Source organism: Cadophora gregata (assembly GCF_030347475.1).
Source record: "Cadophora gregata isolate MNR1 chromosome Unknown scaffold_1, whole genome shotgun sequence".
Lineage (NCBI taxonomy): Eukaryota > Fungi > Ascomycota > Leotiomycetes > Helotiales > Ploettnerulaceae > Cadophora > Cadophora gregata.
This window is the reverse complement of record NW_026695924.1, coordinates 1029219-1055790: the sequence shown is the minus strand read 5'-3', so window position 1 is coordinate 1055790 and position 26572 is coordinate 1029219. Positions and strand designations below refer to the sequence as shown.

The following is a 26572-nucleotide window of genomic DNA, read 5'->3' as shown; positions in this document are numbered from 1 at the left end:
GTGTTCTTAGCACTTGGAAAGAGTCGTGAGTAAACGTGTTGAAGTTGCTGGCCTGATCACATAAATAGCCGCAACAAGAGTCGCATCAGTCAGGAAAAGCTGGTCCACGATCTCATACCTGCCAGACGATTATCAATCTACATATTCTTGTCTGGAGGAATGGAAATGAACATACCTAGCACTTACCTAGCACTGACCCATTTACCAGATAATCTTTCTCTTCAAATTCCGATTCGTTACCACCAACACAAAGTCTTTCAAGAACAGCCAACAAGTCCTCTCGCACATCCACCACATGTCGCAGACACAGCACCAGTTTTCCGCCTCGCTGGCCTGACGAGCTATTCTTTAGTATGCGAAATGCGAAATAAGAAAAACGAAAATTCGGGCTGCAGCCAGCAAAATTTGGAGTGGAGTAGAGAAGTGAACTCATCTTCGACAAACACGAGGCGACATTGCAAAGCGGAAATGCATACCCTGGTGACCCGCGGCTGAGAGAGAAATGTGAAGTCGTATTTGGTATCACCACACCTACAAAAAACTACAGACAAGAAATTTCCGAAGCATACCCTATTTGTGTATCCCTATATCCCACGCCCATCCATCTAAGCAAAAACTCGCTAAATTCAACATCCCAAACACAACTCACCCGCACCCCGGTTCATTTATTTCCCCCTCCCCCTCCCCCTCCGATCTCCCAAATCCCCATCCCCATCCCCATCCCCTTCCCGGTCTCTGTACGGATCCCAACCCCTCCTCCCCGCCCCAAACGTCCCCCCCTCACTCTCCAACAGCGAAATCTCCCTAAACTGCGCATTACTCATGCCACCCCCCAACGCAACAACCTCCCTCACTCCCTCAAGCCGAACCGCACTCTCTCCCGCCTCAGGAATATGGAAAAGTCCCTGCCATGGTGCCTCGCGAGGACTCGGCGTCCACTCTGGACCACGTACCGGCCCACCAGCAAGTGGCACCGGTTCGCTTCGCCTCCTGCTTACCATGCGGCCCATTCCAAGCCCTTCCAAAGCGCGGGTGAAGCTCGAGCGTCTATCGCCGTCGCGCCCGGCGTCGAGTTCGGCTAGGGCTGCACTGGAGGCCTGGCTTATTTGCGAGATATCGCTTGCGTCGCTCCAGTTCCTGCCGTGCTGGCTTGGTCGGCGACCGGTCTGAGTCTGTGGGGAGATCTGGGAGGTTTGAGAGTTGCGGTGTTCGGTCTGGATCTGGGTTTGTAGCGGGAGGTCGAAGTAGCCTGCGTTGGGGTTGTGGTGCATTGGTGGTGTGGATTCTACTGAGGGGTTTCTGAATCCACCGGAGCTGGATGAGTATTGGGACTCGGAGCTTGAGATGGGGTTGTAGCCTTTTTGGTAATGAGTATATGGCGGTGAGCGGGGAGAGAAGGGGCTTGTGAAACTGGGTGGGCTGCGTGATGTGTTGGCGTCGACTTCGAGTTCGTGGGCGTAGGTTGTTGAGGAGGGGTTTCGAGAGTGGTAGGGTCGACGAATACTGCCTGATGCTTCGGAGACAGTCATCATAAGGGGGTCGACGGACATGGCATCGATGTCTTGGTGTCCGGGAATGGAAATACGCGAACGGTAACCGCTGGATGAGGTGTGTGTATTTGAGTTTGCCATCTCAGAGACACGGATCGCGCGATTGAGGCGCTTGATTATGAGGAATGCGACAAGAAGGATTATGAGTAGGATGGCTACAGCACCGCCAATTATGCCACCTATCTGGGTACTTGTGAGGCCCGAGTCTTTGCTTCCTGATGCTTTGATTTTCACGCTTGCTATTTGCGAGGGTGTATATTTTCCGACGACGCCATTTCCCCCAACCGTTTCGGTGGGGTCTGGTGCCCCTAGAATTGTCGATGAAGTAATGGTGGTTGTAAGTGTATGCGAATTTTGATTTGCGTCCGTCGTTATCAGCGTATCTGTGTAGGTGAAGATTGAAATGCTCGTCACATAACATGAATTGAGCGCACAGCCGAGACCTGAAGAACAGCATCCATAGTTGAGGGATGCTGGGCAAAGATATGAGTTCGCACCACAAGTTCGACTATCCGTAACTCCTGCGGAGGGAATGCAGCCATTTGTTGCACACTGATATCCTCCAGGACAACATCCACCTACTGAAATTAGCCTGCGTCGAGTAATTCATGATTTGATACCCACCTCCTTCGGGAATTCCACAAGCGACGTAGCCAGACCTTCCACAAGCAGATGCCGGTGCAGCAGAACTTGGGAAACAGCTGCTTGTGCCACAGACTCGATCTTTGGGACAACATCCTCCATTCATAGACTTCGGACACAAATTGTAATCCACTGGACAAGACGCTAAGTCTCGCTTCTGTCCCTGAATTCCATTATGTATCATATCCCATCTGATCGACCCAAGCTTCCGTCTGACCAGCGAAGGCCCGTCCGTTATCTTTGGGAAGGATACGATAATCGTGGATTTGATAGTCGGAGTCGGCAAGGATATCCTCTGCTCTTGCACCACTTTCTGGACTTCAGCACCCCGCCTTTCATCGTACTCCAACCTTCCAGACTCTGGATTGCTTCCTAAAACCCGAGATCCACCAATGATCCCTAGAACAACTGCACCAGTCCAGCCTACAGAGATAAGCATCTTTGCGACGCTCGCAGCAGTCGAGCCTCGGTTCCGTGAGCACTCAGCATCAATCTGTCGATCGCTAAAGAACCCATGAACTACCGACGGTCAAAGTCGCAGAGCCAGCGTAGAGATTCCATGAATAACAGTGGCAACAACAGCAGAAAACTCTATCGTGATGTGTCGTCAGAAAAAGGCCAGCGACTGCTGGCCGTTGTCTCAGATCCAGACCGTCAATAGTACTGTGGCGGAATAAGCAGCGAAAGTAGCGGGGACGGAGGAGAATCTCGAGAGAGCCTCGTGGGCTTCAGGATCACCGATAGCCTGCTCTAGCCGGACCGATTCGACAGCAACTGGCAAGCAACAACGTCGAAATGCCGTAGGCATATGAAACACCAACAAAAGGATGCACGTAATAAACAAGGCCCGTAGTACAAGAGATTTATGTGGCAGAGAGAAGTTCATCAACAGATCGACAAGAAACCTTCCTACCTAAACCCCCCAGCTGGCTCGCTGGCCGGCCTGGGCCCGAATGATCTGCCCGCCGCCCAGCATCTCAGCAGAACCCATGCAACCCACCGACCACTGGGTCGTGGTACGAGAGCTGGGATTCGACACATCTCAGCCCCTCCCTGCGTCTATCTTTCGATGTTGGGGGCTTTTCAGAGTCGACGCACCCGGCAAGCTAATTGGTGCGCAGTGCCTTCAGTCAGCCAGGAGCTGCAGAGCTTCTCACTCAGCCAATTGGGGTGGGTGAGAGCTATCCTAGAAGTGCGACTGAGTGGCTTGTTGGAGGAGAGGAAGGCGGTGTCTGTTGCATTCTGCAGAAGTGCGTTATCATGCGGGTTGTGAGTGATTGGAGGTGCCGCTTTGGCGCTGTGAGGTGTTGGGTGACAGGATAAGGATAGGTCGGACGGCTGGCGGTGGTGATAAACGCTCGGTACGGGCAACATCTACTGGGGAGGGCTGTTGACCCGGCCTGACAGTCCCTAGAGTTCAAGTGAGACTCCGTCAACCGGGATAACATAGTGGGGGCCTTTCTGTTCTCGTGAGATCTCACTGAGGTGTGGTTACCGAGGAGGAATTCTTCCAATTAGTGAGGGATTTAGGCGCCGTGGCGGGGTGTTTCGCTAAAGTGCAATAACATACCTTCGGATAAACGGCCACCTCTCTGCAACTACCTCCAAGACCAGAACAGTTCTTTGATTGTCTATGAACCGCTCATGACTTCAAGTGCCCCTCTAACGGTGTGCAGAAGCCAGTCTATGCCTCGAAGGTAGCATCGGAGCAAGAGAAGAGAAACACAAGAGGCGATGCATCACAACAGAAACAGGAAGCGACAGGATACATTCGCCGGACGGAATCGCGAACATATCAGGTAGGAAATGTTCACATTCCTCAAAGCGCGTAAAGTCTGCAATTCCAATAATGACATCTAGCCCACCCATAATACTCATGCAGAGCTGACGCTGCTGAAATAGAAACAGAAGTCCAAAGGCCGTTCGTGATAGCCATCCATTTGAAGACGCATATCATAGACCCATGCCAGCAAAAGAAATCATTGCATCATTCCCCATATTGTAACGCCGTAGTCTAAACCCAAGCCCGGAGGATATCTTTCGCCATATTCCGTTATCGTGAAGTCCCTGGAACAAAAAAAAAAGGAAAGAGAAGAAAGACACCCAAAAAATTCGTGACATTCATCCATTTTCGACTGTGTGGGCGACGGATCCTGGGCATGTGTACAAAGACGGTGTCCGTCAATGTTGTCAGGCGAAGAGGGGACATTGAAAGTCAGTCTCCAAGCCGAGATCCAAGATGCGAAGAACATTCAAGAGGCAGGGCGATTCTTGTTGAAGTTGTTCAAGCACGCCTGGCACTGGAGAAGCTCACAGTGAGGGCACTTGAATCCAGTCGGACCCCTCTTCTGGTTGCATCCCATGCACTTATACTTCGACTTGCCCTGGTGTTTCGGCCAGAAGCTTGCATGGAGGCAAGTAGCTCGCTTTTCTTCAGCCGTGTTGGCATTATTGTCCTTCCAAATCTTCTCCTGTCGATCCTTCTCGTCGCTTGCAGTCTTCTCATTCGCCTCTTGCTTGGCAATTTCCTCCGCCTTTTTCTTTTCCTCGCGAGCTGCTTTCTCAGCTCGCTCCTTTTCCCGCTTTGCTTGTTGTTCGGCTCGACGCTGCTTCCGAACCTTCTCCTGCTCTTCCTGCTCTGCTACCTTCTTCATATGGGCGTCATATGCGGCTGCTTCTTCCTCCTCGCGGTGGCGGAAGCACGTGGAGGCGCCGGCTCTGGGGTCCTGTTCGGTGTAGAATTGGTGATACGGTTGGTATTGGGAGTGGTATTGGGCGTTGAAGAAGTTGTTCATAAATTCCTCCGCTGTAGGGAACCCGAACGAGAAGGTATATCCGTCCTCGTCTTCAGAGGTGTAGTAGCTCGAAAATCTGGAGTCTGGAGAGGAAGGACCGCTGTCATATTCGGCGCGGCGTCTGGAATCTGACAGAATCTCGTGAGCTGCGTTGATCTGGATAAAGGCGAAGTCAGTATCTGATTCTTGTGAAGTAGTATGCTGCACTGATAATCTGGTCCGAGCAGGGAGGAGGCACTTACGCGCTGCATCTTCTCTGTGGCCTCTTCATTGTCAGGATTCTTGTCTGGATGATGTTCTCTGGCAAGACGACGATAGCTACTGGTGATCTCAGTGGCAGAGGCGGCTGAGGTCAGCTCGAGAGCCTCGTAGAGGTTGAAATCCGGTCGGCTTGGCATCTTGCAAACGGGGCTGGTCGACTTCAGAGGAGGTGGGATATGTTGGGAGAAAGTAGTGAAAAACTTTTGAGGAAATAAGAGGTGATAGGCACCAGTATGAGCTTCTTTGTTGGTGCACAAACGGATGTAGGGTCGAGGGTGGTAATGGAGGAGGTAGGAAGGTTGAAGATAGGAGGACCGAAATACGTGAACTTGTAGTCGATGGGCTCTCAGGGCTCACTAAACTAAGTTTTGCATAGAGATGTGAGGACGTCAAGTTCCAAGTGAGTTCTGAATTTTGTAACAAAAGACTGGGTGCTGGAAAAGTACACTTTCAGGAAGACGTGTTTGTGTCCAAACACGGAAGCACGTGATACGAGTTTAAGTCTATCACCTCAGTCGTTTAGTGTTTTACCTCCAGTTCTCTGCCCTTCGCTTCTCTTAAGTATAAACATACCTTGGTAAGCTTAACTTTAAATATCCCTCGACATCCTGCTGATATTTTCTTCGTATTTCTCTCTTTCACATGACATGATTTCCTGAAGACTGAAACCAGTATTCACTGGAAGGAGAGTCATGCAGATCTGACAGTCGGGACTTCTGTACTCAACTCAAAGACGAGATTTTTGATGCATACTCCCGACCTTATTCTGCATTCGTAGCCAACTGTCTTATCTATTCTTAGTGTTCTTTCCGTTAGTCGCCTTTTATGTCGGCACATCTTTGTCTTATTATGCATCCAAAACATCGTTGATAGTGTTGCGTCTAGAGATTTCAGGCTTTGTTGCTTTTCTTCCCGTTCCAAGTGAAGCGTTGTTGCCAATGTTGATGTTCGGCTCTGTCAGGAGGAAAGTTCAGTGGTTTTCACGAGTCAAATGCGACCGAGGCATCTTTCTCCATGACTCGCCCATTGTGGCAGATGCCGGTACATGGATCCAGTCGCTGCTTTGACAATGATTCCCTTCACAGAACAGCTGTATGAACCATTACTTTCAACACCACCAAGACGGTACATTCCCCCACAGCCCCGATTTCGAAAGTAAGACATCTGCAGCCAATGTTCTTCGTGAATTCTAGCTTTACAACTGCATTACCGAGCGCCTGGTCTCTTAGGTTGGGTCTGCCAGGATATGCGGCAGATCACGTTGTCCCTCGTTTTCCTGGCTCCACACATTTGTCTCTCATCCGATCCGCGCCAATAATCCGTGCAGCCTTGCTCGGCCGTGTTAACCTAGGTTCCCGATCAACACCTGGGCACACCGTATCCATGCCCTACCCCGCGAATTGGCTGGCTGTGCCGGCTGGGCTGGCTGTTCTCCGCAAAATGGGGAAAATTCCCATTCGTCCTCTGCTCTTCTCCCTCTTCGTTCCTACAGGATCTGCCTCTGCCTCTCCTTCTTTTGACGTCCTGCCAATCTGCCTGTTGAACCCCTATTAATTGTCGACACTGACACTGACCCGTGTTGTACGTTATCCAGCACAGACGACGACTACAAGCCAACAACAAAATGCTCATCTACACGAAACGCGTTGCGCCCAAAGCTCCCAAAAGACGCTCACGAGCGGGTAAGTACACAGCTTCTCCATGTATATTGAGCCTTCAGCTGACGTAGGATTGGCACGAAGGGTGTATACATTGGTAAGTCTATCCTCCCTGTTGAACACTGCATCTGCTAACTTGTCCCAGCAAAGAGAAGGTACAAAAATTCTCACAACTCCCTCACCATGTGGCGCGCCGCCTCTGACATCATTCGCAGAAGAAGAAATGCAACGAAAACAGACCTCAATGCGATCGCTGCCAGGAACGTGGTCTGGACTGCGAGTATGAAGCCGTAAAGCCTCGAAAGCGACGCCGGGCGTCGATGGCCAGTTCTGCCCTGTCACGCGAAAACGATTGCGACCGCTGGCCTGGACGGTTCTCGACTGGAGATATATACTATGATGCTCAGAGTAATGGGGACGCGATCAGCAAATGGGATAACGGCTCTACATACCAATATCAGGGCTCAGAAGGCTCGGTAGACTGGGACGCGCCGTATGGGGATGATATCGAGGAAATCATACGGGCGGATCCAATGCCGATTCCTGCTTCTACAGCGGTGGTACGGTCACGGAGCCAATATCCGGATCTTGCGATGATCGCACCTTCCCCTGTGGCATCTCCGCTTCTTGAGTTCTGTGCGCCAGTCTTCGAGGAGTTTACGGACCGTACGAATCGTAGGGCTTTGGTGGACCATTTCTGCAATGTCCTGTCACATCTAATTGTGTTCAAAGAGGACACCGGAAATCCATTCCGTCAACTTGTGTTACCATTATCGCATGCGAGTTCGCCAGTTATGAATGCAATATTCGCATTGTCCAGTGCTCATCTGGAGTACAGAGGGATCGAGAATGGGGAGAAGTCCTTGGACTTCCATAACAAAGCTCTTCAGGGTCTTGCAAGCTTGATCGAGCAAAACGACATGTCGAGACGAGAGGAAGTTCTCGGAGCTATCATGCTATTGGTTTATTACGAAGTGGTGAGTGCTGAAATGTTGGGTTTCAGGAGCAGAAAACTGACAAGTCGCAGCTCGTCCAACGCGGAAATTCCAACATCGTGAACGGACACCTGAAAGGCGCCATGACGGTCATGAAATCCGGCCCTCCGATCACAACACCAACAACTTTATTTTTAGAACGAGTAAGCATTTGGACCAACTCACCGCCATAACTTTCTAACATTATTAGGCTTTCCGTTTCTACGACGTAATAGCAGCGTTGTCTCTTGGAACCGCTCCAAATGCAAGCCACGAAACGGTATCACCCCCCTTTCCTGCTTCAACAGCATCGACAGATTACATTCCCAACTCACCTCTCAGCGCAGTCGACACGCTGCTCGGCCTCTCCACAGACCTATGGCCCATCATCCACCGCCTCTCCCATCTCCTCTCCTACAAAAACTCCCTCGAAGCAGCCGTGGCGTCCGGCCAAACCTCCAAAGCCACAGTCCTGCGTACCGAGCTTGAAAGCACATCCCAAGCCATCGAGCACGCCCTCGCGACATGGAAACCCACTTTCACTTCCTCGGGCGAAGATGCTGATTGTGAGAATATCGAGACCCAGAGCACCCGGATCCAGAGTATCTTCCACAATGCCGAAGCATATCGTCATTCCGCTTTCGTCTACCTGTACAGAACGATCCGTGCCCAGCCAAGAACTCACCCCACGGTGCAGAAACACGCGCATCTCGCGTTACAAGCATGTTCAAACGTCGTCCAGCTCGCAGAACGGTGCTACGACGGACCGATGTCCGCGTTGCTCTGGCCGCTATTCGTTTCATCCTGTGAAGCGACGACGGCTGAGGATAGAGAGTTGGCGATGAATGGGTTCTGTGGTACAGAGAGGAGACAAGGGATGACTAACATCGTGAGAGCTTCGGAGGTGGTGCAGGAGGTTTGGAGGAGGGTCGATCTTGGGGAGGAAGAGGTCGATTGGAGGGGGATTTGTGAGGAGAGGAATTTTAGTATTGTTTTTGGCTAATGTTAATGAAATCGATGAGGTCGGGGGTTGGACATCACGTTGAGGAAATGTATATACTGCCTTATATGCACACTGTCCCGTGTTAGTACCTGTATTTCAACAGAAATTTCAGCGTCTCTACTGTAACGCACGTTTTCGCTTCCCTTCATCATCTACAATTTCTCGTCAGCGAGTACCGTCCTCTTCACCTTCATCCCATCTTCTGAGCAGGTCGGCCAGGTCCTGAGGTGCTTCCGTTGTTAGAGAGTCCAAGTGGGCGGGTGTGGAACAGGGGTTTGCATATGAGGTTGTACGAGCCGTATTTGAATGGATGTGGAATTGGGAATCTGGGCGATGAGGAGGATAGGGAAAGATAGCGTGTGAAAACATAGGTATTGGACAGAATAGTGATCATCTGAGAACTGTATGACGGTAATTTGGTGAAATTAGCGGCTTTTGTATAGATTACTAGCAGTTTATGGGATACAAATATCGGCTTTTGATTCTAGTCTTTAGTCGCCTTGATACCAAATACAAGTCATCTTTTTTTGTCAGCTACATTTACTCATATGTATTTTTCACAATGACCAGATATTCTTACTTGTTCTGGATGGTCCCTGGTTCGGGTTGACAGCTATTTGATTCCATCACTTCGAAGGTTCGGGAACGGTAGAGGATGTAACTCGCTGTTCGTAAATATATTCAGTACGGAAGCTGAATGAATGAAGCAGCAGCTACCGCAGAAGGAAATATTATAAGATTAATTATTTACTTGTGAATGTCTTTGAGGCGAAGAAAATGGTCGTTGCGGAAGATGTCCAAAGCCTTAGAGGATCACAGTAGTTTTCGCTTGGACCACGTGACTATCACATTCCTTGATATCCTCCTTCAAGCATAAAATCCACCATGTCTGCTCGTCAAAAATTATTGAAGCTAAAATATCGATGCATTGTCATCTACTGTCAGTACTTAGACAGTTCTTGACTGATTTAGGATATAATACTTAGCAAAGAAAGATGTACATCAAATTCCTCACAAAGTATCAAGCTCACTACTTAGAAGTACACTCCCTGGCTATCTATAGATATACAACAACGATACACAGAGAGAATATTGCCAATAGTTCTGTTTTAATCTGTATGCTATTCACAGTAAATAATCAGAATCTTGCCTCTCTCATGATCACTACGTGGCTCCGTTCTGTAAGAAACAAAAACATCCCAGGAATTCCCGTCGCTCCAAGTACTGTACCTCGAGTCAATATCGCCACGAACCACCAAACCACTCTACCCTGTCTCTTCATACACGGTAAGCAGCTGCAAGTAGCCAAACCGGTCAGTCAAATCGGTCAGGATGCTTACCATTGTTTGCGAGCAGGTATAAGAAGTAGCTGTGCTGCTCCGTCGTGGATGCTCGCTCCAGTCAACACTTCAAACTTTCTCCCCAATCTTACGACCTAAATCAATTCAAACACCTCAGACACTTACAAAGATCTCTCCACATGATGCCACTCGAGTATAACAATTGCAACAATACGAGTGAGCAAGAAGATGAAGTTCCCGTCGTCGTCATTGAGCATCCTCGCGACCCCGTACGTTTCCATCCCCCCACCTTCTTCCTCTCCAGAGCCCTCCAGCGCCATCACAGAACCCAGAATCAACTTCAATTAAATAACGAATTGTAATTCTTGTAGTTCTACGGAGTATGATGCACTTCAATCCCAAATTCATATTTAATATCAAAAGTCGAAATCAAAGTAAACAAAGCACAAAGGTCAGTTCCTAGTCCTCAAACAACCTCTCCACTTTTTCCCCCTTGGTGTACGAGTCCCGTTCCCGCCCCACCAGATTCGCGACGTAGCACACGATTCCTGAGATGGGAAAAGTGAGGTTACACAGGATAGTTAACACCGGAAAATCGACCCCCCGAGCACTTCAGTGGGTGAGTGGAGGTCTGTCAGGTCTGGTGACCGCGGCAGGCAGATTCTCTGGGGGGCATTGGAACACTTTTACCGATCAGTTTCGGTAAGAGGTAGTGCAGATGGAGGAGGATTTTGATTGGTTGGCTGAAGGGGTGGAGGGCTGGTAAGTCGGGCGAGGAATGAGATGCTCGTGCATGCGAGGTGTTGGGTGCGGTTGGGTCGCTTGAGCTTGCATGATTGCTTGGGTGTGGTGGTTGGTTGCGGAGAGGTCGAGTCTTGTTGTATTTCGTTTTGGTTTCTGGCTATTATTAAACAGTCAATCTTGTGGGTGATGTATTTTGACATCTGACCAGGCGTAGTTCAATGCAGGAGGTAGGAGCTTAGCGAGGTCTGGAGGTCTCCTGTGGATGGAGAACCGAAGTCTGGAGGGGCAATCAAAGAAAGGCTCGGAGGTCAGAATGGAAGACTGGTATTCGAATATTCAAGAGTTCATTGTACATGTGAAGCAGCGAGATGCAAATCTGGAAAGTTCAGAATGGTAACATGTTGACGATCGTGACCTTCACTTTGCAATTTCGTGACAACCCCGTGCCAAACCTAGTATACTCGTGTGTCATCTTTCCACAAGGTAGCTCCTAATACTCCTCTCATAATTATAGTCAGTCAGTAAGAGGAGAGTTATCGTCAAAGAGAGGATGTACCTTACAGGAGAAAGCAGGTTCCGACCCACCGTGGGAGGTGCACTTTCCTGAAATAACGACCTCTCGACTGCCAAAAATTTCTTATCACTATCAATTGACTGTCAATTGACAGTTACCAGAATTTTATAACAGTGATATGATTATTATTCTAGGAAAGTGCCCCTCTCACGGTGGGTCGGAACCTGCCTTTTCCTTTAAGGTATTGCACAGGTACATGGCACGTGATCTGTGCCGTCCAATGACGTAGCGGATTTAGGAGCATTCTGAATCTTGTTCCACCAAACAAAGCGACGAGAATATCCGGCGGCGTGAGAGAATCAATCACGATGAAATTCTCCCATCAATATCACCTCAGTATCATACTCGGAACCCCAGAGTACGATTTAAGCTTCTGAGTTCACCCAAAGTTCTCTACCTGCACAAGGATATCGCCACCCAAAGTCAAAACCAGGAGGACCCCGGATACTCACAGCACCGGTCCATAATAAGTCCAAGGCTTAATCCGTCCGAACTATGCAGGATCAGGGCAGACGCAAACCCCCAATAGAACGAGTCCTCAAATCACCACTCCTCTTCGCAGCTCTCACCACATTCCTCTCGGCGCTCTACTACTGGCCTCGTCGCTGGGTATTGTCCGGCGCTCCACTGCTGCAGTTCTTCGTCCTTCTCGGCGACTCAAATGGTTATCGCGTGCTACCATCTATTGCACTCTGGCCGATCTTCTCGACTTTCAATCTCGGGTATTCGATATGCTCGACTTCCTGGCTACTTTATGGGATCTTTACGGCGGTTTGTTACCCAACCATCGTCTTGATATGTCTCTTTCAATTTGAAGTCGTGGGAAATATCGCGAGGAGGGCGCTGAGAGCACTGTTGAAGCAGTTACATTTCATTGATGATAAAATTGCATTCTTCAATATCCCAGCTTTGGAAATCGATACAGATGTTGACGGGCTTCTGGTCTTGAGAGGTGTCACGTTCTCGCTCAGCAATCTAAGTTTTGTTGTTCATGGCGTGGAAGTCGGGATCAAGTTGAGTGATGATATGGAATTGGCGATACAATCGGACGAGGTTACAGTTCGCTTGTTTAGAGGTATTGATATTGGGGACTGTTATGCGAACCTGAAGGGTGGAGAGTTCGAGATGACTTTTGGTGGCTTGGAGGGGAACAGTAAGGATTCTCATGGCGACGCGGTATTTGTCGAGGGGACGCCTCTGTTGAATGCGGCTTCGAAGGACGGGGATCGGAGGAGTATTGATGGGTTGAGTGAGAAGGATGTGCCATTGAAGGAGGTCAAAATGGCTGAAGTCATGACTGATGGGAAAGTGCCGGCTGCTGTGTCGCCAGAGACTGGACTAAAGTCCATGAAGAGGTTGTCACCAGACAATGAAGCAGCAAGCGGACGATACTTCCAAATGTTGAACTTCATCAAAGATACTAGCGCTATACACGAAGCTCGAGAGCACGTCAGAAGTCTCACTGAACAGACAGTCGATGTCGAGCGTACCTTCGACCTTTCAGACGACAATGCCATCCGTGCAGCAGTCTGTTCCCAAGTTCACTCCAAGCCTTCGGTACCACACCCTCCTCAGAAGTCTATCAGGGTCTCAACGATCAAGAGCTCTTCCCCTCCATACGTCAAGCGATTCCTCCACCGTCTTCCAATGCTCTTACGCCTCCTCCTCAATCCACTAAGCTATTTCCACCCGGTTAAGGTCACCGCCATAACAACAACTGCTTCAGGACGCTGGATCGACAGCATCCTCGTGCAGAAAATATTCAAAGAATACGCCGAGCAAAACTCCGAAATCAGACATCTCCAGCAATCCATCTCATCCTGGTTATCGGACGCCAATTTCGCAGTCGAGCTTGGTGGCATCACTGGCATCGCACACGTCCCATTCATCTCAACCTACGATATAAACTGCCATCTCATGTTCAACGACGTGATGGCCTACCGTGCTCTTCCCACGCAGGTAGAACTCAAACAAGTCGTCCGTCTTGGCGGTGCGGATGCCCGTTTTGTGGTCCCATCTTTTCTCCTCCCGCACCATGAACACTTGCTACCTCCACCACCTTCTCAAAATAGAAGAAAGAATCATGAGCTCGAACAGAGCGTCGAGTCGGCGGATGGTAAACCTCAAGAGATTAACGCACAACATTCGCTTACTCAATCCCTCTCCGACGAAACAAACGTCTCGATATCAGTCCACGCCCGACTACCGGCTTGCTTCGATCAAGAACTCCTCGACTTCACAGCTGCACTGGTAAAAGCTACGAAAGTCGTGGAGATGGAGAAGGAGAGTAGTGTAATGAATGACGAGGTTGCTGGAATCAAAGATTTCGGGAAAGCGTTGAAAGGGGGATTGAAGGAGGGCATGAAGAGAGCGGTTGTAGATGGTGTAGTTAATGAGCGCTGGATTGCGAAGATGGTAGGTAAGATTACGAGGAAGCTGGAGACGGCAAGGGGTGAGGCGGGGTATAGTGGGGATATTCCTGTGAAGTTGGAGAAGTATAGGACGGGGTTGATGGAAAGTGAGGGAGAGAAGTTGTTGCCGTGAGGATGTGAGGGAAACCTTGGTGCAGAAATAGAGGTTTTGTTTAAGATAGGGTTTTGTAAGGCATAGCGAGCATACGATGATATCAAAGCATAGCGAGAATATGATGGCTTTTCTAATCTTCTTGGCCGTACTTCAAAGAACATTTCCTGCTACAAGACAATCAAGTTCTTCAAAGAGGAATGCGCCATATATCACATCACTTACGGAAATTGATTACGGAATTCACGGGAAAGTGAATGGGTGATTGCGTTCAGCGGCCAGAAGTGGAATGAGAGGGCGGAGGTTCCAGCTTTGATTTAAGCGAGACGTGTATATTTGTTCCTCTACGACCGTCCTCCCGATCCGTCCTCGACTTCTAACATCAAACACGAACTTCACGAGAAGGATTTTAGAGCTCGAGCCACTCAACTCCACCTCCCCCTCCTCGACTTTGGGTTCGACTTCGTTTTTGACTCCGTCTTCAGGCACGGCAGCGAGTCGTTTCAACACTCCATCAGAGACGCAACCCATGTTTTTCGTTGCAGCGAGTCCACAGAAAGAGTCCGCTGACACGCCTAGTAAGTTCTAACTTCCCAAAGAGTTCTTACAAGCCGGGTTTTACTCATCCATATGTCTGACCTGTCCAGCTCCTTCACTTACGATGACATCCTCCACAGCATTCTCTATTAGCATTTCAACCACTGCCGAAACTTCATCCTCTAGTCTTGCGGCTACCAATACCCCGCCTCGTTGCAATTCGGATGTCGATAATGCCAAGTATGGTCGATACAGTACATTCGTACTGTTCCCAAAGCTCCCCTTGGAATTGCGACGCATCATCTGGGTCGAGAGCTTCCCTCAGCCACGATCCGTTGATCTCTTGAGATACGAAGCGCTCCAATGTCCCAGCGAGAACTCTGAAAAGGTTGAGAATACAAGAAAAATTGCCAGCTATGAAGCTCGAGCGTACTTCCCAGTTACACTCTCAGTCAATCAAGAAAGCCGCGCCGAGACCTTACGTCACTACGTCGTTGTGGCAATTGCCGGGACCACAGACGCTCCATACTTCATGAATCCCGAGAAAGACCGCGCATATCTCCCAAACGCGTCGCTGAACATATTCCAGAACTTAACATGGGAGAAGAGCTGCTGGCTTTCTGAGCTTGGTGCAGTAAACGCTGCAAAGTGCCTGTCCAGACTCGATGCTGCTGTCGTCTACTTCCATACGTCAGGCTTGAAGCACAAACTGAAGTCATATCTACTCCGATGGCACGAGAAACACCATCATGGTTTCAGACAGGATGACATCCCATTTTGTTGTCTTTTCGAAATCCTTCCTGGGCTGAAACAAGTAGCTGTTGTACTCCATACCGCTGGTTCTAAGGACGAATCCGAGCCGTTGTTGTCTCGCAATGCTCTGAAGATGAGTCACTTTTTGTGCCAGATTCTCGAAGATCACAAGGATACCTTTAGCTCTAGACAGATCCCGAAAATCATGATTGGAACCAAGTTTGATCAGGACATCTTGAGTGGGCCAAGTTGAACATTGGAAGGCAAGAAGTCCGAGGCGGTGTTGCAGACAACGCAGGTGAATGACGGTCAGGTTAGGGTGGTGAGTATGATAGTACTGTGCGTTGAAGAAAATGCCACTAGACACAGTGATGGAGAGATGATCGAAAGGGTGAATGGTACCAGCCAACCCGCGAGGGTTTGAGAGAGGCTGGTGTCATCAAAACTCGGTGATGGCAGCCTCTTTTTGATCCCACAGCATTGCTCCACGCATCACAATCAGCAACATACTGCAATTGCGAGCTCAGAGATCAGAGAATCCAAAGAGATATTTTCCTCTAGCTTAGCACCTGCACTCCTTTTTGTGCATCCATTATCCCGCCTACGTATCTCGCCCTATTATTTGAAGAAGATGAAATGGATAAGATGAGTCACTCAAATCAATTTTTCTAATTGCTAATTGCTAAGCCGCAAAAGATGCACAAGTTGTAAAACTTGATCTGAATGAAAGATACCTAGGGAGTGCTAGCGCCAAATTAAGCTTGTTTTGTTTTTAGCGAGCCTGCCTCTGCCTATATCGGCACCTCGAGAGTAGGAATTCTTTTCTTTTGAAGAAGGCAATCCTTCCTCGCCTGATCTCAGGCTTCCTTGGGAAGAACTACCACCAACTCTTTAGCACCTAGACGACAACCCGAGCAACACGTGACCATGACTACCTCCACAGAGCAACCTTTTGTTGTCATCGTGCAAGCTGACCTCATTTTGAAGCTTGAACTAGTTTAAGTTCAAGCTTGAGCACTAATCCTGACCCCGAAGTCTCAAACATGAACTCATCTTCAAGCATTGGTAGTCTAAGAGAGGAAGTGTGCCACGGCGCTTTTGGCTGGCAAGTACCGCTTCCTGGGAACTGACCTTGAGGAGATAGTCCCCTCTTGGGTCAGGCTCGAAGTTCTAAACATCCCACAGATCAATCTGAAGATCTAGATTACCCTGCGTATCCACGCTGGAACAGTTTCAGTGGATAGGTATGGGTGTTGCCAAGTTTGATAGCATAGCGAGTTTAAAAAGCGATTTGAAAGGAGCGATAGATATTTTTCTTCGCGAACCATATAAATCCCAGTCCAGCTTGACTTACGAAGTAGAACAGGGAGCCTGACGGCACGCCAGTACCACTCGCCTGAAGTCTCTTTGCAGTGATTCCATGAGGTGGTCATTCAAAAGGCTTCGGATGGATTTCACTCAGTAGGTTAAAATACTAATCTAGCTGTGAATATCTAGCCTCCTGATATACCCCACTTAACTGTTCCATCTTGAATGTAAAGGGGGTGGACACATAATATTCATAGTCAAAGTTAAGGACAGCCACTGTTGCTCCTCTGTTGCTATGAACTAGCCCTTAAAAGTTATAATCCTCAATATCTGATTCGATGAATTGCTTCCCGGCGCCGCATCTTTGAGAGTTTGGCTAGGAATATTATGTGTCCACCCCCTTTAGGAGGAGGGAAGCGACGATTACCTGCTCCATCGCAGATTCTGGTGGGGATCATAATACCATATTGTCACGAAATACAGAAGGGTTCTGCCGTTCTTCCTTTCCTACCCCGCCAACAGCTACAGCATCACGTTCGGTCTCGAGCTACTACTGTGATTTCGAGATCTGCGATTGAGTCAACCTTCTGTCAGGACAAGGATCTCGAATACTGCGGATAGCACTTCGACAATACTCCAAACCAGGTCAGTATATACATCGGAAGCTCAACGCGACTTCTTGACCTCCTTGCGGGTGGACACTTACATCATCACAGACATCGCACAAATGAGGGGTTCCTGATGACCCCAGAAGCGCTCCATCGTCTTCATGTTCATATCAACCCCCGGAATTGTGGCGGTAACCATGCAGCAAGATGAAATCCCTCATACAATGGTCGTTCTTGCGCGATTTTTTTTTTTACCAACTGCCCGGTTTTGCCAAGACTTTGAAGATGGGGATTCGCGTGAGGGATTTTTGTAGAACAGGATTTTTTTGTTTTCTGACTGACCGCGGGTTGTGGAGTCTCCTGCTCGGCACATGCCATGTAGCTTGACATCGCTTCATATATCAACCTTGAATGCAACCTTGGCCTTTTTGACCGTGGGAGAAAATGCCGCACTATCGTTGCAGTATCATGAGAAAGTCTCGAGCCCGAACGATTACGTTGGAATACGCACAACGAATGCAAAGTTCTCAGACGAGAAGGAGACATTCAAAGAAGCTGAGAAGCTGGGAGTGGATGAGCCGATTGCAATTTTTAAGCATTTGCTAGTGAGATTGCTTGTTTGGAGCCCTGGCAGCATCCACTTTTTGTTTTCATGCGAAGAGTAAGGTTAAAGGTCCCACGAATCCCCGATGCAGCTGTTCTCCTCAGCAACATCGAGAAGTCGTGCTCATGCAGATCTTAATCCTCTCATTCAATTTAATGGCCTGGTCGGATGTGCATCCTGCAGCCAATGCCGTCGAGGCCAAGAAACAAACCAATTGTGGCGTTCGTCGTCCCGCGCGCGGGATGTTTTCAGGCAGCCGAGAGGGCATCGTCAACTCCACTACGGTGCTCGGCAGCTGCTTTTGTCCAGCTATCAAACTACGGCGGGAATTGACAAAACAAATGTCATGAAATCTCCTCAATACATTGAAGCAGCGTTGGAATCTTTCTATTTACAGCTAGAGCGAGTATCTCACTCGGCGCCACTTTTCACGTTGGAGCCGGGGGATACACTCCAGCTGTATCATCCAAAGCGGTAAGGACGTCAGCCATGGGCCCCATGCGCCCCTGATTCGGAAAGCCGCGCAACACTTGGATTTGCAACTAAAGATAGGGGCGGTCCGCACCCTGAAATTTGAGGATTTCTCGAGGGTCGTACGCTTCTGCTCTTCAATCTATCATGCCCTCGATTGCGTTGGGGGAATCATCGAATCTCGCGTCGAGTGAAATGAAGTGAGTTTTATTGCCGAAATATCGGAATTGAAAGTTCAGACTAGATGCTGATGCGAGCAGGCTATTGGTTCGAGATGCTGTGAAACAACTTGCAGGGCGTCCCGAGATCCGGGACGCTACATCTCAATTTATCCTCCATTGCCTCAATGGAGCCCTTTCGGTACTCCTGTTGATACTTGGAGGCACGTTTGCAGGCCTGACTTTGGCGTAAGTGCTGTGTGACTGAAACCCGAGATATCCGAGCTAACAGTTCGATGCAGATTCATGGGCCAAGATCAAGTTTGCCTTCAAGTCATTGCTGGATCTGGAACAGGAAAGGAACGACAGCATGCGCAAAAAGTGCTGAATGTGCTTCAACGAGGCCGTCATTGGGTTTTGGTGTCGTTATTACTAGGCAATGTGATCACCAACGAAACCTTGCCTATTATCCTCGACCAAGACGTGAAGGGCGGATTGTTTGCCATTGCAGCTTCCACGGTACTAATCGTGATCTTTGGAGAGATTATCCCTCAGAGTGTTTGCGCAAAACACGGATTGGCAATTGGAGCTTGGTCTTCGAGGTAAGCGATGTATATGCAATCAGGGAACTTTCTGACTGGTAACAGATATGTGATTTGGGTGATGTACTTGCTGTTTCCCATCGCATACCCCATCGCAAAGCTCTTGGACCGACTGCTGGGACTCAGCCACGGCATTATCTTCAATAGAGAAGGATTGAAGACACTGATCACGCTCCATGAGCGTCTGAGCTTCTCGCCTACAGAGCGATTAAATAGGGAAGAAGTGAATGTCATATCGACGATCATCGACCTAAATTCCAAACCGGTGTCCTCGATCATGACCCCTATTGGGAAGCTCTTCGCCTTGAGTTCCGACACCAGGCTCAGCGAAATGACACGTTCCAATATCATGACCTCAGGTTATAGCGGTATTCCCATCTATCTCCAGGACCGCCCTACGAGCTTCATAGGAATATTATCTGTCAAGTCTCTCGTTGCCCTCAACTTTGACGAAGACGTGACTGCGGGACAGCTTTCTTTGGAGACGCTGCATGTCGTCCGCCCAGAGGTCAGCTGTCAGCATATATTTCAGATCTTCAGGGATCGGAGCGTGCAAATGGTCTTGGTGACGGAGAGGGGGACACAACATGGAGAGCCACTTGGCATTGTGACGGCGAGGGACGTGATGGATGAGCTGATACGAGAGTAAGGTGTCCTCGCCCAGTACTCCGTTCTGCTCCGCAACTAATATCCATTAGTCCTCTGGCGTTCAAAGAGGAGGAGGGATGAGAAGATGACTCGGTGCGGAATATCTTCATTGCATACGGTTCGGCGTTGGGTGATATCATATATGGGCGGCGTCTACGTGAATACGGATCGCGATTCCGCATGTGGGTTGATTAAAGTCGCAAATTTTCTTGTAGGGAAGTCGTAGCCAGTTCAATTCGGTGAATTCAGCACTACAAGCGCTTCCACTCACTTACATTGTTTACTTCCTGTCGCATTCACGTGATGAAATGATTCACTGAACCTGACTCAACTCTTGATATTCCGTAAACGGAAATTCGCTCCACCTTCAGAAACAACTATTTATGACCAGACCGTTGAGTTCGTGAAAGCTACCATCTTGCCTTCCACACATACGAATCTGATTGTCGTCCTTCAAGGTACCAGCCTTACCTCGTATTCCAAAAAGTCGCAGAATTTCGCTCAATCGTATGTTCATACATCTGCGATAGTCCTGGATGCAATTTACTGACTTGTCTATTGCAGCCTCTCACAATGTCGAGCAACACCTCCGTCACCTTGTACGCCAACTCTGCTGTAGCTTCAACTGGTGGTATCAAAGCTGAACTTCGATCCGATACGTTCACTCTTTTTCCCAAGCTCCCTCTCGAATTGCGTGGAAGGTCTGGAGGATGACATTTGACACGACACATCATGTTCCCCTCCATTGCCGCAAAATATATGGTGAAAAGGTCCCTTGCTACCGTATTGCTTGGGAGCGTCCGGGCTGCCTGCCTGCTGCTCTGTATGTCTGCCACGAAAGCCGAGTTGAAGCCTTGATGCACCATCAGATCGTTCTTCACGATGAGTTCAATAAAAATGCTTGTTGTCAAGGGGCTAAGAGCGAGGTGACTCTTGTCCAGAAGACATTTTGGTTCAACAGCGACAAAGATAGCGTCTTTATCCATGTAGAGGGCTGGTGTGAAACAAAATATCAGTGGTACACGACCTGTCTTCGTGATTTATCTTCCAAAGGTCGTAGAGTTAGCGATACTATTGGCAGTCTCGAAATCCGGCTCTGGACCCAAAAACCACCTTGGTACCCCTTCCAAAAACTCATGGAAAGAGACGTTGATATTTTTATGAGCAACATCATGAGCAGTCAGGCGTTGCCGTTCCGAAACCTGCTTCTACTCTTTTGGCGTCTCAAAGTCCTTTGCTTGACCACCTTGCCATCACCATTACCTAACGATCAAGTACGCAACGCTACCTTCCTCAAACACATTCAAGATTGGCTCGAGAGTAACAAAGATCAATTCTTTGACGGAAAGCCACCTGCGGTATATATGGTAGAAGGCAAGAGAGGAGGCAGTTGTGAGGAGGGCATGCCACCGAAGCCTCCACTGGCATAATACTGCAATATGTACAAGCTAAATTACCCTGCGGCTCTGTCACATTGCTTACAGGACAAAACGATGCTGCTGTGGGGAAAGGCTCGATCCCGATTGCCTGCTGGCAGGCATATATCATCCTCTCTACCAATTGACATAAACCCGCAAATTCGCACTTTCTCGACTCCTTCAAAAAGCATGTTATATTCTCGTTGCTATCATTCTACAACCTTCTAGATCTCATGCGCGGTGGACTGTGATGGAGTGTTCCGCGGTCTAGGATGTCGAAACGTACTGGGTAGTACGACACGGAAGTGCCTAGCTATTTTTCGTGGCCTCGACTCTGAAGGGGAATGAGGAGACCCGGTTTACTGCACTGACAAATACACAATGCAACGATTCATAACAAAATTTGACCATCAACACGAACTTGAATTACTTTTTAGATGTACTGACGTCCTGTTCCATGGATATGAAAATGAAATTAAGTGCAATCCGCGACACAGTCAAAAAGAGGCGCTAGTATAATTTGCAGTGACTGTAGACAAAATTAGGCATCTCGCATCACTGGTAGGCGAGGAAGATCACTACCTTCAGGACCTCAAGAGCCTGCAACGGAGTACTACAGGGTTCTTTGTTAGTGGCCAAAAGCCTAGGATATTAGCGAAGCCACCTCACCAATTTGGCAATGGAATGAGAAACGTCAAAAGCTGGAAGTGATATCATGATTTATGAGAGGGTTTTTGGGCAGCAATTTTAAATCATCGTAAAAATGTTGCAGATGTACCCAGACAACATCTCAATACTGGAAAACACCTTCTGACTTTTGTCGGCACAACTCCTTATAAGTAATAGTCTCGTACTTCTGTTGCTTCGTAGAAGCCACAGGGATGTCCAATCGCTCAAGTAAAGTATCTCCTCTTGGCGTGACGAAATACGGAATGGAGAATCTTGGTTTTGTCATTCTCTGCTTGCCTTCTCCATCGTAGCTATCCTCGAGAGGTGGTAAGTGTACTCGGTGCATCGTGGACGTGAGATAATCTGACAGAAGTTCGTTCTTAGTAGGCTCTAGATTTGAGAAGGAGGAATTGACTTGCCGTTACTCTACCTCTCCAATGCGTCTCCGATGTTCATGACAACCGCCCCCTCGATAGGTGGTGCGTCAATCCACTTCCCGGTTCCAGGATGTTTGACTGTCAACCCTCCCAGAGAGTCCTGGAAGAGTAAGGTAAAAGAATCAAAGTCGGTATGAGCACCAAGTCGATCGACCTCGCCATTTCTTACTTTCTCCTCGCTGATAGGTGGATAGTGTCGGTAGCTTAGCTCATTCTCAATATCGCCGTGGAAAGCCAACAGTGACTCCTCGCTTGGGAGACCGAGACCCAGAGCAAGTGCTCGAAGTATAAGCTCGGACGCTTTCCAACATTCTGTATGAAACTTCAAAGAGAACTCTCGGAAGCCGGGGAGGGTTGACTCGTTGATCCAGACATTTGGTTGCTCGGGATTGTTGTCGCTGCCAATCCCGTAGCTTTCCTACAAGGGTAGTGAGTTATGCTTTATTCACGAGCCATATGAATCTCACAGTATAATCTGGAACCCCTTCAAGTTTCTCGCCCTCAATCGCTTGAACTACCTCATGACCCAACTTTGAGTATCCCCGATATATCATGGATCCAGGTGGATGAGCTGCTGAAGCCCTGTTTTCTTCCCTCAACGCGTAGAATTTCTTGCTCCATACGAATGCTTCTTCGACTACTGATGCGGGGATGCCGAAGTTCGTGATGTAAACAAAGCCGGTACTGTGACAGGCCTCAACTAACTCGTGGGCGACCTCCAGTCGTTTCTGTGGGGATGAGGACCCTGTCCATGATTCAAAATTGATGATGGGAATCTGCATTATGAAGTCTGGGATACTGATTAGCTGCGACGGATGGGTGTCGAAGATGAATAATTGGCCAAACAACTTGTCGAAGTGTATTATTGTCTTTGAGATAAGCCAGCAGTGACCTTATATGGATCTGATGGCAAGAGAAAAGTGTGGAGATGTATGGGAAAGCTTGTGAGGCATGAGAAGCTTATCTACAGACTGCACTGTCAGCACTACTCGTGAACCTCACGACCCCACCTATGAGCCGGACAGCTCGGTGACACAAAGCACATGAAGGCTCAAGTGATCATAGTAAATGCTGACTGGAAGAACACAAAAACTGATGTCAATCAATTTTTACAGCACAAGGCACGACGTCTAAGGCCGTATGAGGTGTCTTGTAGAGCAATTTTGTGGATGGTTTATCACGTGTCGATATACACCATTCAATGGGTACATTTGAATGATTTTGATGCCTGAAGAGACTTTGCAACGCTCAGTAGATGGAAACAAGGTTGTTAATGTTGTCTTCAGAACGACGAAATGGTAGAGTGTTGGCCGTGGCCGTGCACCGTATAGACGGATGACTGCCCGCAGCAGCTAGAAGCAAAGCTGACGTTTTGCTTGAAGCATGAATTGTCTTCCGTAGGGTTGTTGACTCCATTCCAGAAACACTCGATCCAATTCTACAAGATGACTTATATTTTTAGAGAACTTTTGACGTCGAGAGTAAGACAATGGCAGCGTGCAAGCGTTGCTGATACGAATTTAAGAAGCGAGCCATTTGTTTACACAGCGGCAGTCTCAACGTGAGGTTTTGCGTTCAGGAAATGTACTACATCTTTAAAGATACATATGTTGAGATCTACTGAGGTGAGATCAGCTCCTAGAGGTATGATCTAATGCACAGCAAAGCTCTCGGATAAGAAAAGGGAGAGCCACGTGACGCTGGATATCCCTTCAAATTTTTGTTGCATTTCGCACCCGGCCACGGTCCGCGTTGCCCGCCCATGGTCATAAGCAACTGCATGACAAAACTCGAGAGAGTGAACAAACCTTGAGCACCGAAAACCATGTCTTGTGGCAAGTGAAGCACGGAGGCGAGGAATACCACAAGAGAATAAAATCACACTCAATAGAGATTACAAAGAACAGACAGCGAGACCACAGAAGAGTCGTATTTGGTGACAAATTATCCCTTCGGTGGAGGAGCTAGATGCAGAATGAAGCAACAAGACTTTTGAATATTCTTTATAAGCACTCCTTCCATTCAAGTAGCCTCCAGCTTTGCTCGACAGAAGCTAGAGCAAAACCAGTTTCATAACAATCACAAGTCATCCTTTGCATCCACCAAATTGACTGTCTCCGGCACCGAAATCTCTTTCTCGAAAGTCTCATCCAATACTAGAACAGGCTCGTACCCATCCACAGCCTCCACGTGCCTTCCATATGCATCTATTTCTCCACTGGTAAGCGGTCCAAGGAACGAGAACCACTGCTCTGTTGCGCCAATTGTCCCTTTCGCGGGATCGATCCCTCCAGCAAATTGGTAATATGTATTGTTCCAGAAATATATACAGCTTCCGTTCTGCCTCGTTGCTAGGAGTGATGGCACTTCAAATGTCTTGGGAGAAGTAAGATATGACGATATGGGAATTGTGGATGAGACTTTAGACCGGTCGAGCCCTGCGACTAGAGTTGAGTTGACAACTGTGGGGTCGACTGGAATAACATAGTCTTGTGCAAATGATAACGGATATGAGAACGAGTTTATGATTGCTGTTGCTGCATCATCCGAACCTGAAAAAGTCGAGGTTCCGCTGGTAAGCTGATAAAGTGTTTCGTTATATCCTTTGGCTGTGAAGTTCTGGATGTTGATATATCTCAAGTTTTGAGACCAAGTGAGTTGTCGTGATCCAGCAGAAGTGGTGATCGTAGAAGTATGCGAGATGCTTCGGTCGGCGGTCAGTTCCACCCAAAGAGTGGAATTGATGCCAGTAGATGATGTTATGATAGGCGTGAACTCGAATCGTGGTCGTGGTGTCCACGATTGAATTGCCTATTCAGCATATTAGTTTACAGCAGTCTTAAAGTTCTCAAATGGTTCCTTCCGGGCCACAATTTAGCTACTTACACTTCCAGTCGTCTGGTTGCCAACACTGTCAATCCATAGGAAGACCGAGCCAGATACCCACCAATTGGATCCAACGGTTCCCAAAGTTCTCACCGAATCATAGCCCACAACCTTCAGCTCAAAAGTATGAGACTTTCCATTGCAAAGCAAGCCCAACCACGGGCTGACGTCGATTTCGAAGTTCGGTAAGTCGTAAGCATCAACTCCAACTATGGGCACCCACAAACCCGGACTGATCCCCCCAGTGAATATAGTGGGAAACGGCCAGATAGCTCCTGCCAGCTCACCATCGATGAGCAGCTGGACTTCGCGAAATGGACTGTAGCCGTAGATCGCCGTGTTGTTGAACGTTCTCTCGTACTCGGTGGGAACATTCGTGAACCAAAACTCCTCAGCTCCATTCCCAGAGGCAATAATGCTTACTACGGCTCGTTTGACATTCCTCGGGAATGTCAGTGGTACAGAAGCATTGCCATCCGGAAGTGAAATGACAGAAGTTTGATTTACTGATGACCAGTTGGCTGAGATAGGCAAGATGGTATCCGCTGGAGTGAAGATCTTGTCATCCTCGTAGTACAGTGCCGTAACCGTGACATTGAAGTTACCAGTGAACACATCGTTGTAAATGTTGTCCAGCTGCATAATTACTTTCTGCTCGGTTCGGAGTAGGGCATCAAAGACAGTGACATCTTTTAGGAAGTTGTAGAAAATTCCAGTTCGGACCGGCATGCCTGTCGTTGTACGCCAAATTTCGACATCCCCAAAGTAAAGCAGACCAAGTCGGTCGTAATTAATGCCGGCGGAAGTGATAGACATGTTGAAAATCACCGTCGTGAAGTTGCATCCATCAGGTGGGGAGTACGGCCCTGGCCATCGTCAATGCCAGGAGTCATGAAAATTTGAGAACTTACCGACATATGGTGAGCCGTAACTCGCCGTGAAATCATGTTGCAAGATTACTTGTTTGCAGCTCGCGCCATCGTAGCTTTTTCTGAGCGGGGCTTCCACCTGAAAGACCTCCAGCAATTCTTTCTTTTCGTTCCTTCCCAGCACTCGATTTAAAGCATCCCGCTCCCCCAATGTCTCACGCAGAAGTCCGACGAGTATGAGAAATGTGAACAACATTATGAGATGTTTTTTGAATGAAGAATCCAGGAAACGAGGTCGAGATGAGGGGTCCATCTGCTTCAAAAGGCTAAATTATTGCCCATAATTGTAATATTCATGGTCCAATCATGGTGTAACGTTGTACCTGGTATCTGATTAGATTCCTGGCACTTAATGATGACGATCTGGGTGGGATTGCGGAAGGTGGGATTGGGGTGCAGGTGGTGAGGGGCAAGATGCTTGACGAAGATCTCGTCTCGCGAACTCACTTCTCACGTGTCTGTATTTGATGGATATTATCTTACTAAGACTGTCGACTCCAATGATACCCCCATTACCTA

At 48.4% G+C, this 26572-nt stretch overlaps 9 protein-coding genes across 12 annotated transcripts; 5 read left to right on the top strand and 4 right to left on the bottom strand.

Annotated features, from left to right (window-relative positions):
- Nucleotides 1-491: 491 nt before the first annotated feature.
- Nucleotides 492-1631, bottom strand: ONS95_000327 (uncharacterized protein; the record flags this gene model as incomplete). The annotated part of the gene is made up of 1 exon (XM_058493478.1): nucleotides 492-1631. One exon carries the CDS (start codon nucleotides 1629-1631, stop codon nucleotides 666-668), a length of 966 nt encoding a protein of 321 aa, XP_058363678.1. The 3' UTR covers nucleotides 492-665.
- Nucleotides 1632-1960: 329 nt separating this feature from the next.
- Nucleotides 1961-2294, bottom strand: ONS95_000326 (uncharacterized protein; the record flags this gene model as incomplete). The annotated part of the gene is made up of 2 exons (XM_058493477.1): nucleotides 1961-2128; nucleotides 2175-2294. 2 exons carry the CDS (start codon nucleotides 2292-2294, stop codon nucleotides 1961-1963), a joined length of 288 nt encoding a protein of 95 aa, XP_058363677.1.
- A 4299-nt stretch (nucleotides 2295-6593) lies between these two features.
- Nucleotides 6594-8883, top strand: ONS95_000325 (uncharacterized protein; the record flags this gene model as incomplete). The annotated part of the gene is made up of 4 exons (XM_058493476.1): nucleotides 6594-7003; nucleotides 7052-7883; nucleotides 7934-8044; nucleotides 8092-8883. Exons 2-4 carry the CDS (start codon nucleotides 7227-7229, stop codon nucleotides 8881-8883), a joined length of 1560 nt encoding a protein of 519 aa, XP_058363676.1. The 5' UTR covers nucleotides 6594-7003; nucleotides 7052-7226.
- A 3114-nt stretch (nucleotides 8884-11997) lies between these two features.
- On the top strand, nucleotides 11998-14046 carry ONS95_000324 (uncharacterized protein; the record flags this gene model as incomplete). The annotated part of the gene is made up of 1 exon (XM_058493475.1): nucleotides 11998-14046. One exon carries the CDS (start codon nucleotides 11998-12000, stop codon nucleotides 14044-14046), a length of 2049 nt encoding a protein of 682 aa, XP_058363675.1.
- A 508-nt stretch (nucleotides 14047-14554) lies between these two features.
- ONS95_000323 (uncharacterized protein) lies at nucleotides 14555-15568 on the top strand (the record flags this gene model as incomplete). The annotated part of the gene is made up of 2 exons (XM_058493474.1): nucleotides 14555-14603; nucleotides 14673-15568. 2 exons carry the CDS (start codon nucleotides 14555-14557, stop codon nucleotides 15566-15568), a joined length of 945 nt encoding a protein of 314 aa, XP_058363674.1.
- Nucleotides 15569-17920: 2352 nt separating this feature from the next.
- Nucleotides 17921-18313, top strand: ONS95_000322 (uncharacterized protein; the record flags this gene model as incomplete). The annotated part of the gene is made up of 1 exon (XM_058493473.1): nucleotides 17921-18313. The coding sequence occupies one exon, from the start codon at nucleotides 17921-17923 to the stop codon at nucleotides 18311-18313; it is 393 nt and encodes a 130-aa protein (XP_058363673.1).
- Nucleotides 18314-18453: 140 nt separating this feature from the next.
- ONS95_000321 (uncharacterized protein) lies at nucleotides 18454-21253 on the top strand (the record flags this gene model as incomplete). Of its 2 annotated transcripts, XM_058493471.1 has the most annotated exons (6): nucleotides 18454-18506; nucleotides 18567-18713; nucleotides 18767-19066; nucleotides 19112-19711; nucleotides 19765-20221; nucleotides 20279-21253. In XM_058493471.1, the coding sequence occupies 5 exons, from the start codon at nucleotides 18454-18456 to the stop codon at nucleotides 19793-19795; spliced, it is 1131 nt and encodes a 376-aa protein (XP_058363671.1). In that variant the 3' UTR covers nucleotides 19796-20221; nucleotides 20279-21253. The 2 variants fall into 2 exon arrangements, with proteins under 2 accessions (XP_058363671.1, XP_058363672.1); XM_058493472.1 differs by having other exon boundaries at nucleotides 19112-20221.
- Nucleotides 21254-21832: 579 nt separating this feature from the next.
- Nucleotides 21833-23275, bottom strand: ONS95_000320 (uncharacterized protein). The gene is made up of 3 exons (XM_058493470.1): nucleotides 22706-23275; nucleotides 22221-22656; nucleotides 21833-22164 (listed from the first exon to the last, which is right to left on the bottom strand). The coding sequence occupies exons 1-2, from the start codon at nucleotides 23018-23020 to the stop codon at nucleotides 22228-22230; spliced, it is 744 nt and encodes a 247-aa protein (XP_058363670.1). The 5' UTR covers nucleotides 23021-23275; the 3' UTR covers nucleotides 21833-22164; nucleotides 22221-22227.
- Nucleotides 23276-23987: 712 nt separating this feature from the next.
- On the bottom strand, nucleotides 23988-26435 carry ONS95_000319 (uncharacterized protein). Of its 3 annotated transcripts, XM_058493467.1 has the most exons (3): nucleotides 26036-26435; nucleotides 25125-25990; nucleotides 23988-25049 (listed from the first exon to the last, which is right to left on the bottom strand). In XM_058493467.1, exons 1-3 carry the CDS (start codon nucleotides 26304-26306, stop codon nucleotides 24318-24320), a joined length of 1869 nt encoding a protein of 622 aa, XP_058363667.1. In that variant the 5' UTR covers nucleotides 26307-26435; the 3' UTR covers nucleotides 23988-24317. The 3 variants fall into 3 exon arrangements, with proteins under 3 accessions (XP_058363667.1, XP_058363668.1, XP_058363669.1); XM_058493468.1 differs by having other exon boundaries at nucleotides 25125-26435; XM_058493469.1 differs by having other exon boundaries at nucleotides 23988-25990.
- Between the last annotated feature and the right edge of the window lie 137 nt (nucleotides 26436-26572).

Excerpts from the sequence above, each read along its gene's own strand:
- ONS95_000320 (XM_058493470.1), bottom strand. The coding sequence starts at position 23,020 with ATGCAGATTCCCATCATCAATTTTGAATCATGGACAGGGTCCTCATCC. Across the intron at positions 22,657-22,705 it reads AAGGGGTTCCAGATTATACT|GAAAGCTACGGGATTGGCAG; the intron begins GTGAGATTCATA and ends CTACCCTTGTAG.
- ONS95_000319 (XM_058493467.1), bottom strand. The coding sequence starts at position 26,306 with ATGGACCCCTCATCTCGACCTCGTTTCCTGGATTCTTCATTCAAAAAA. Across the intron at positions 25,991-26,035 it reads TTACGGCTCACCATATGTCG|GGCCGTACTCCCCACCTGAT; the intron begins GTAAGTTCTCAA and ends GACGATGGCCAG. Across the intron at positions 25,050-25,124 it reads GCAACCAGACGACTGGAAGT|GCAATTCAATCGTGGACACC; the intron begins GTAAGTAGCTAA and ends TATGCTGAATAG.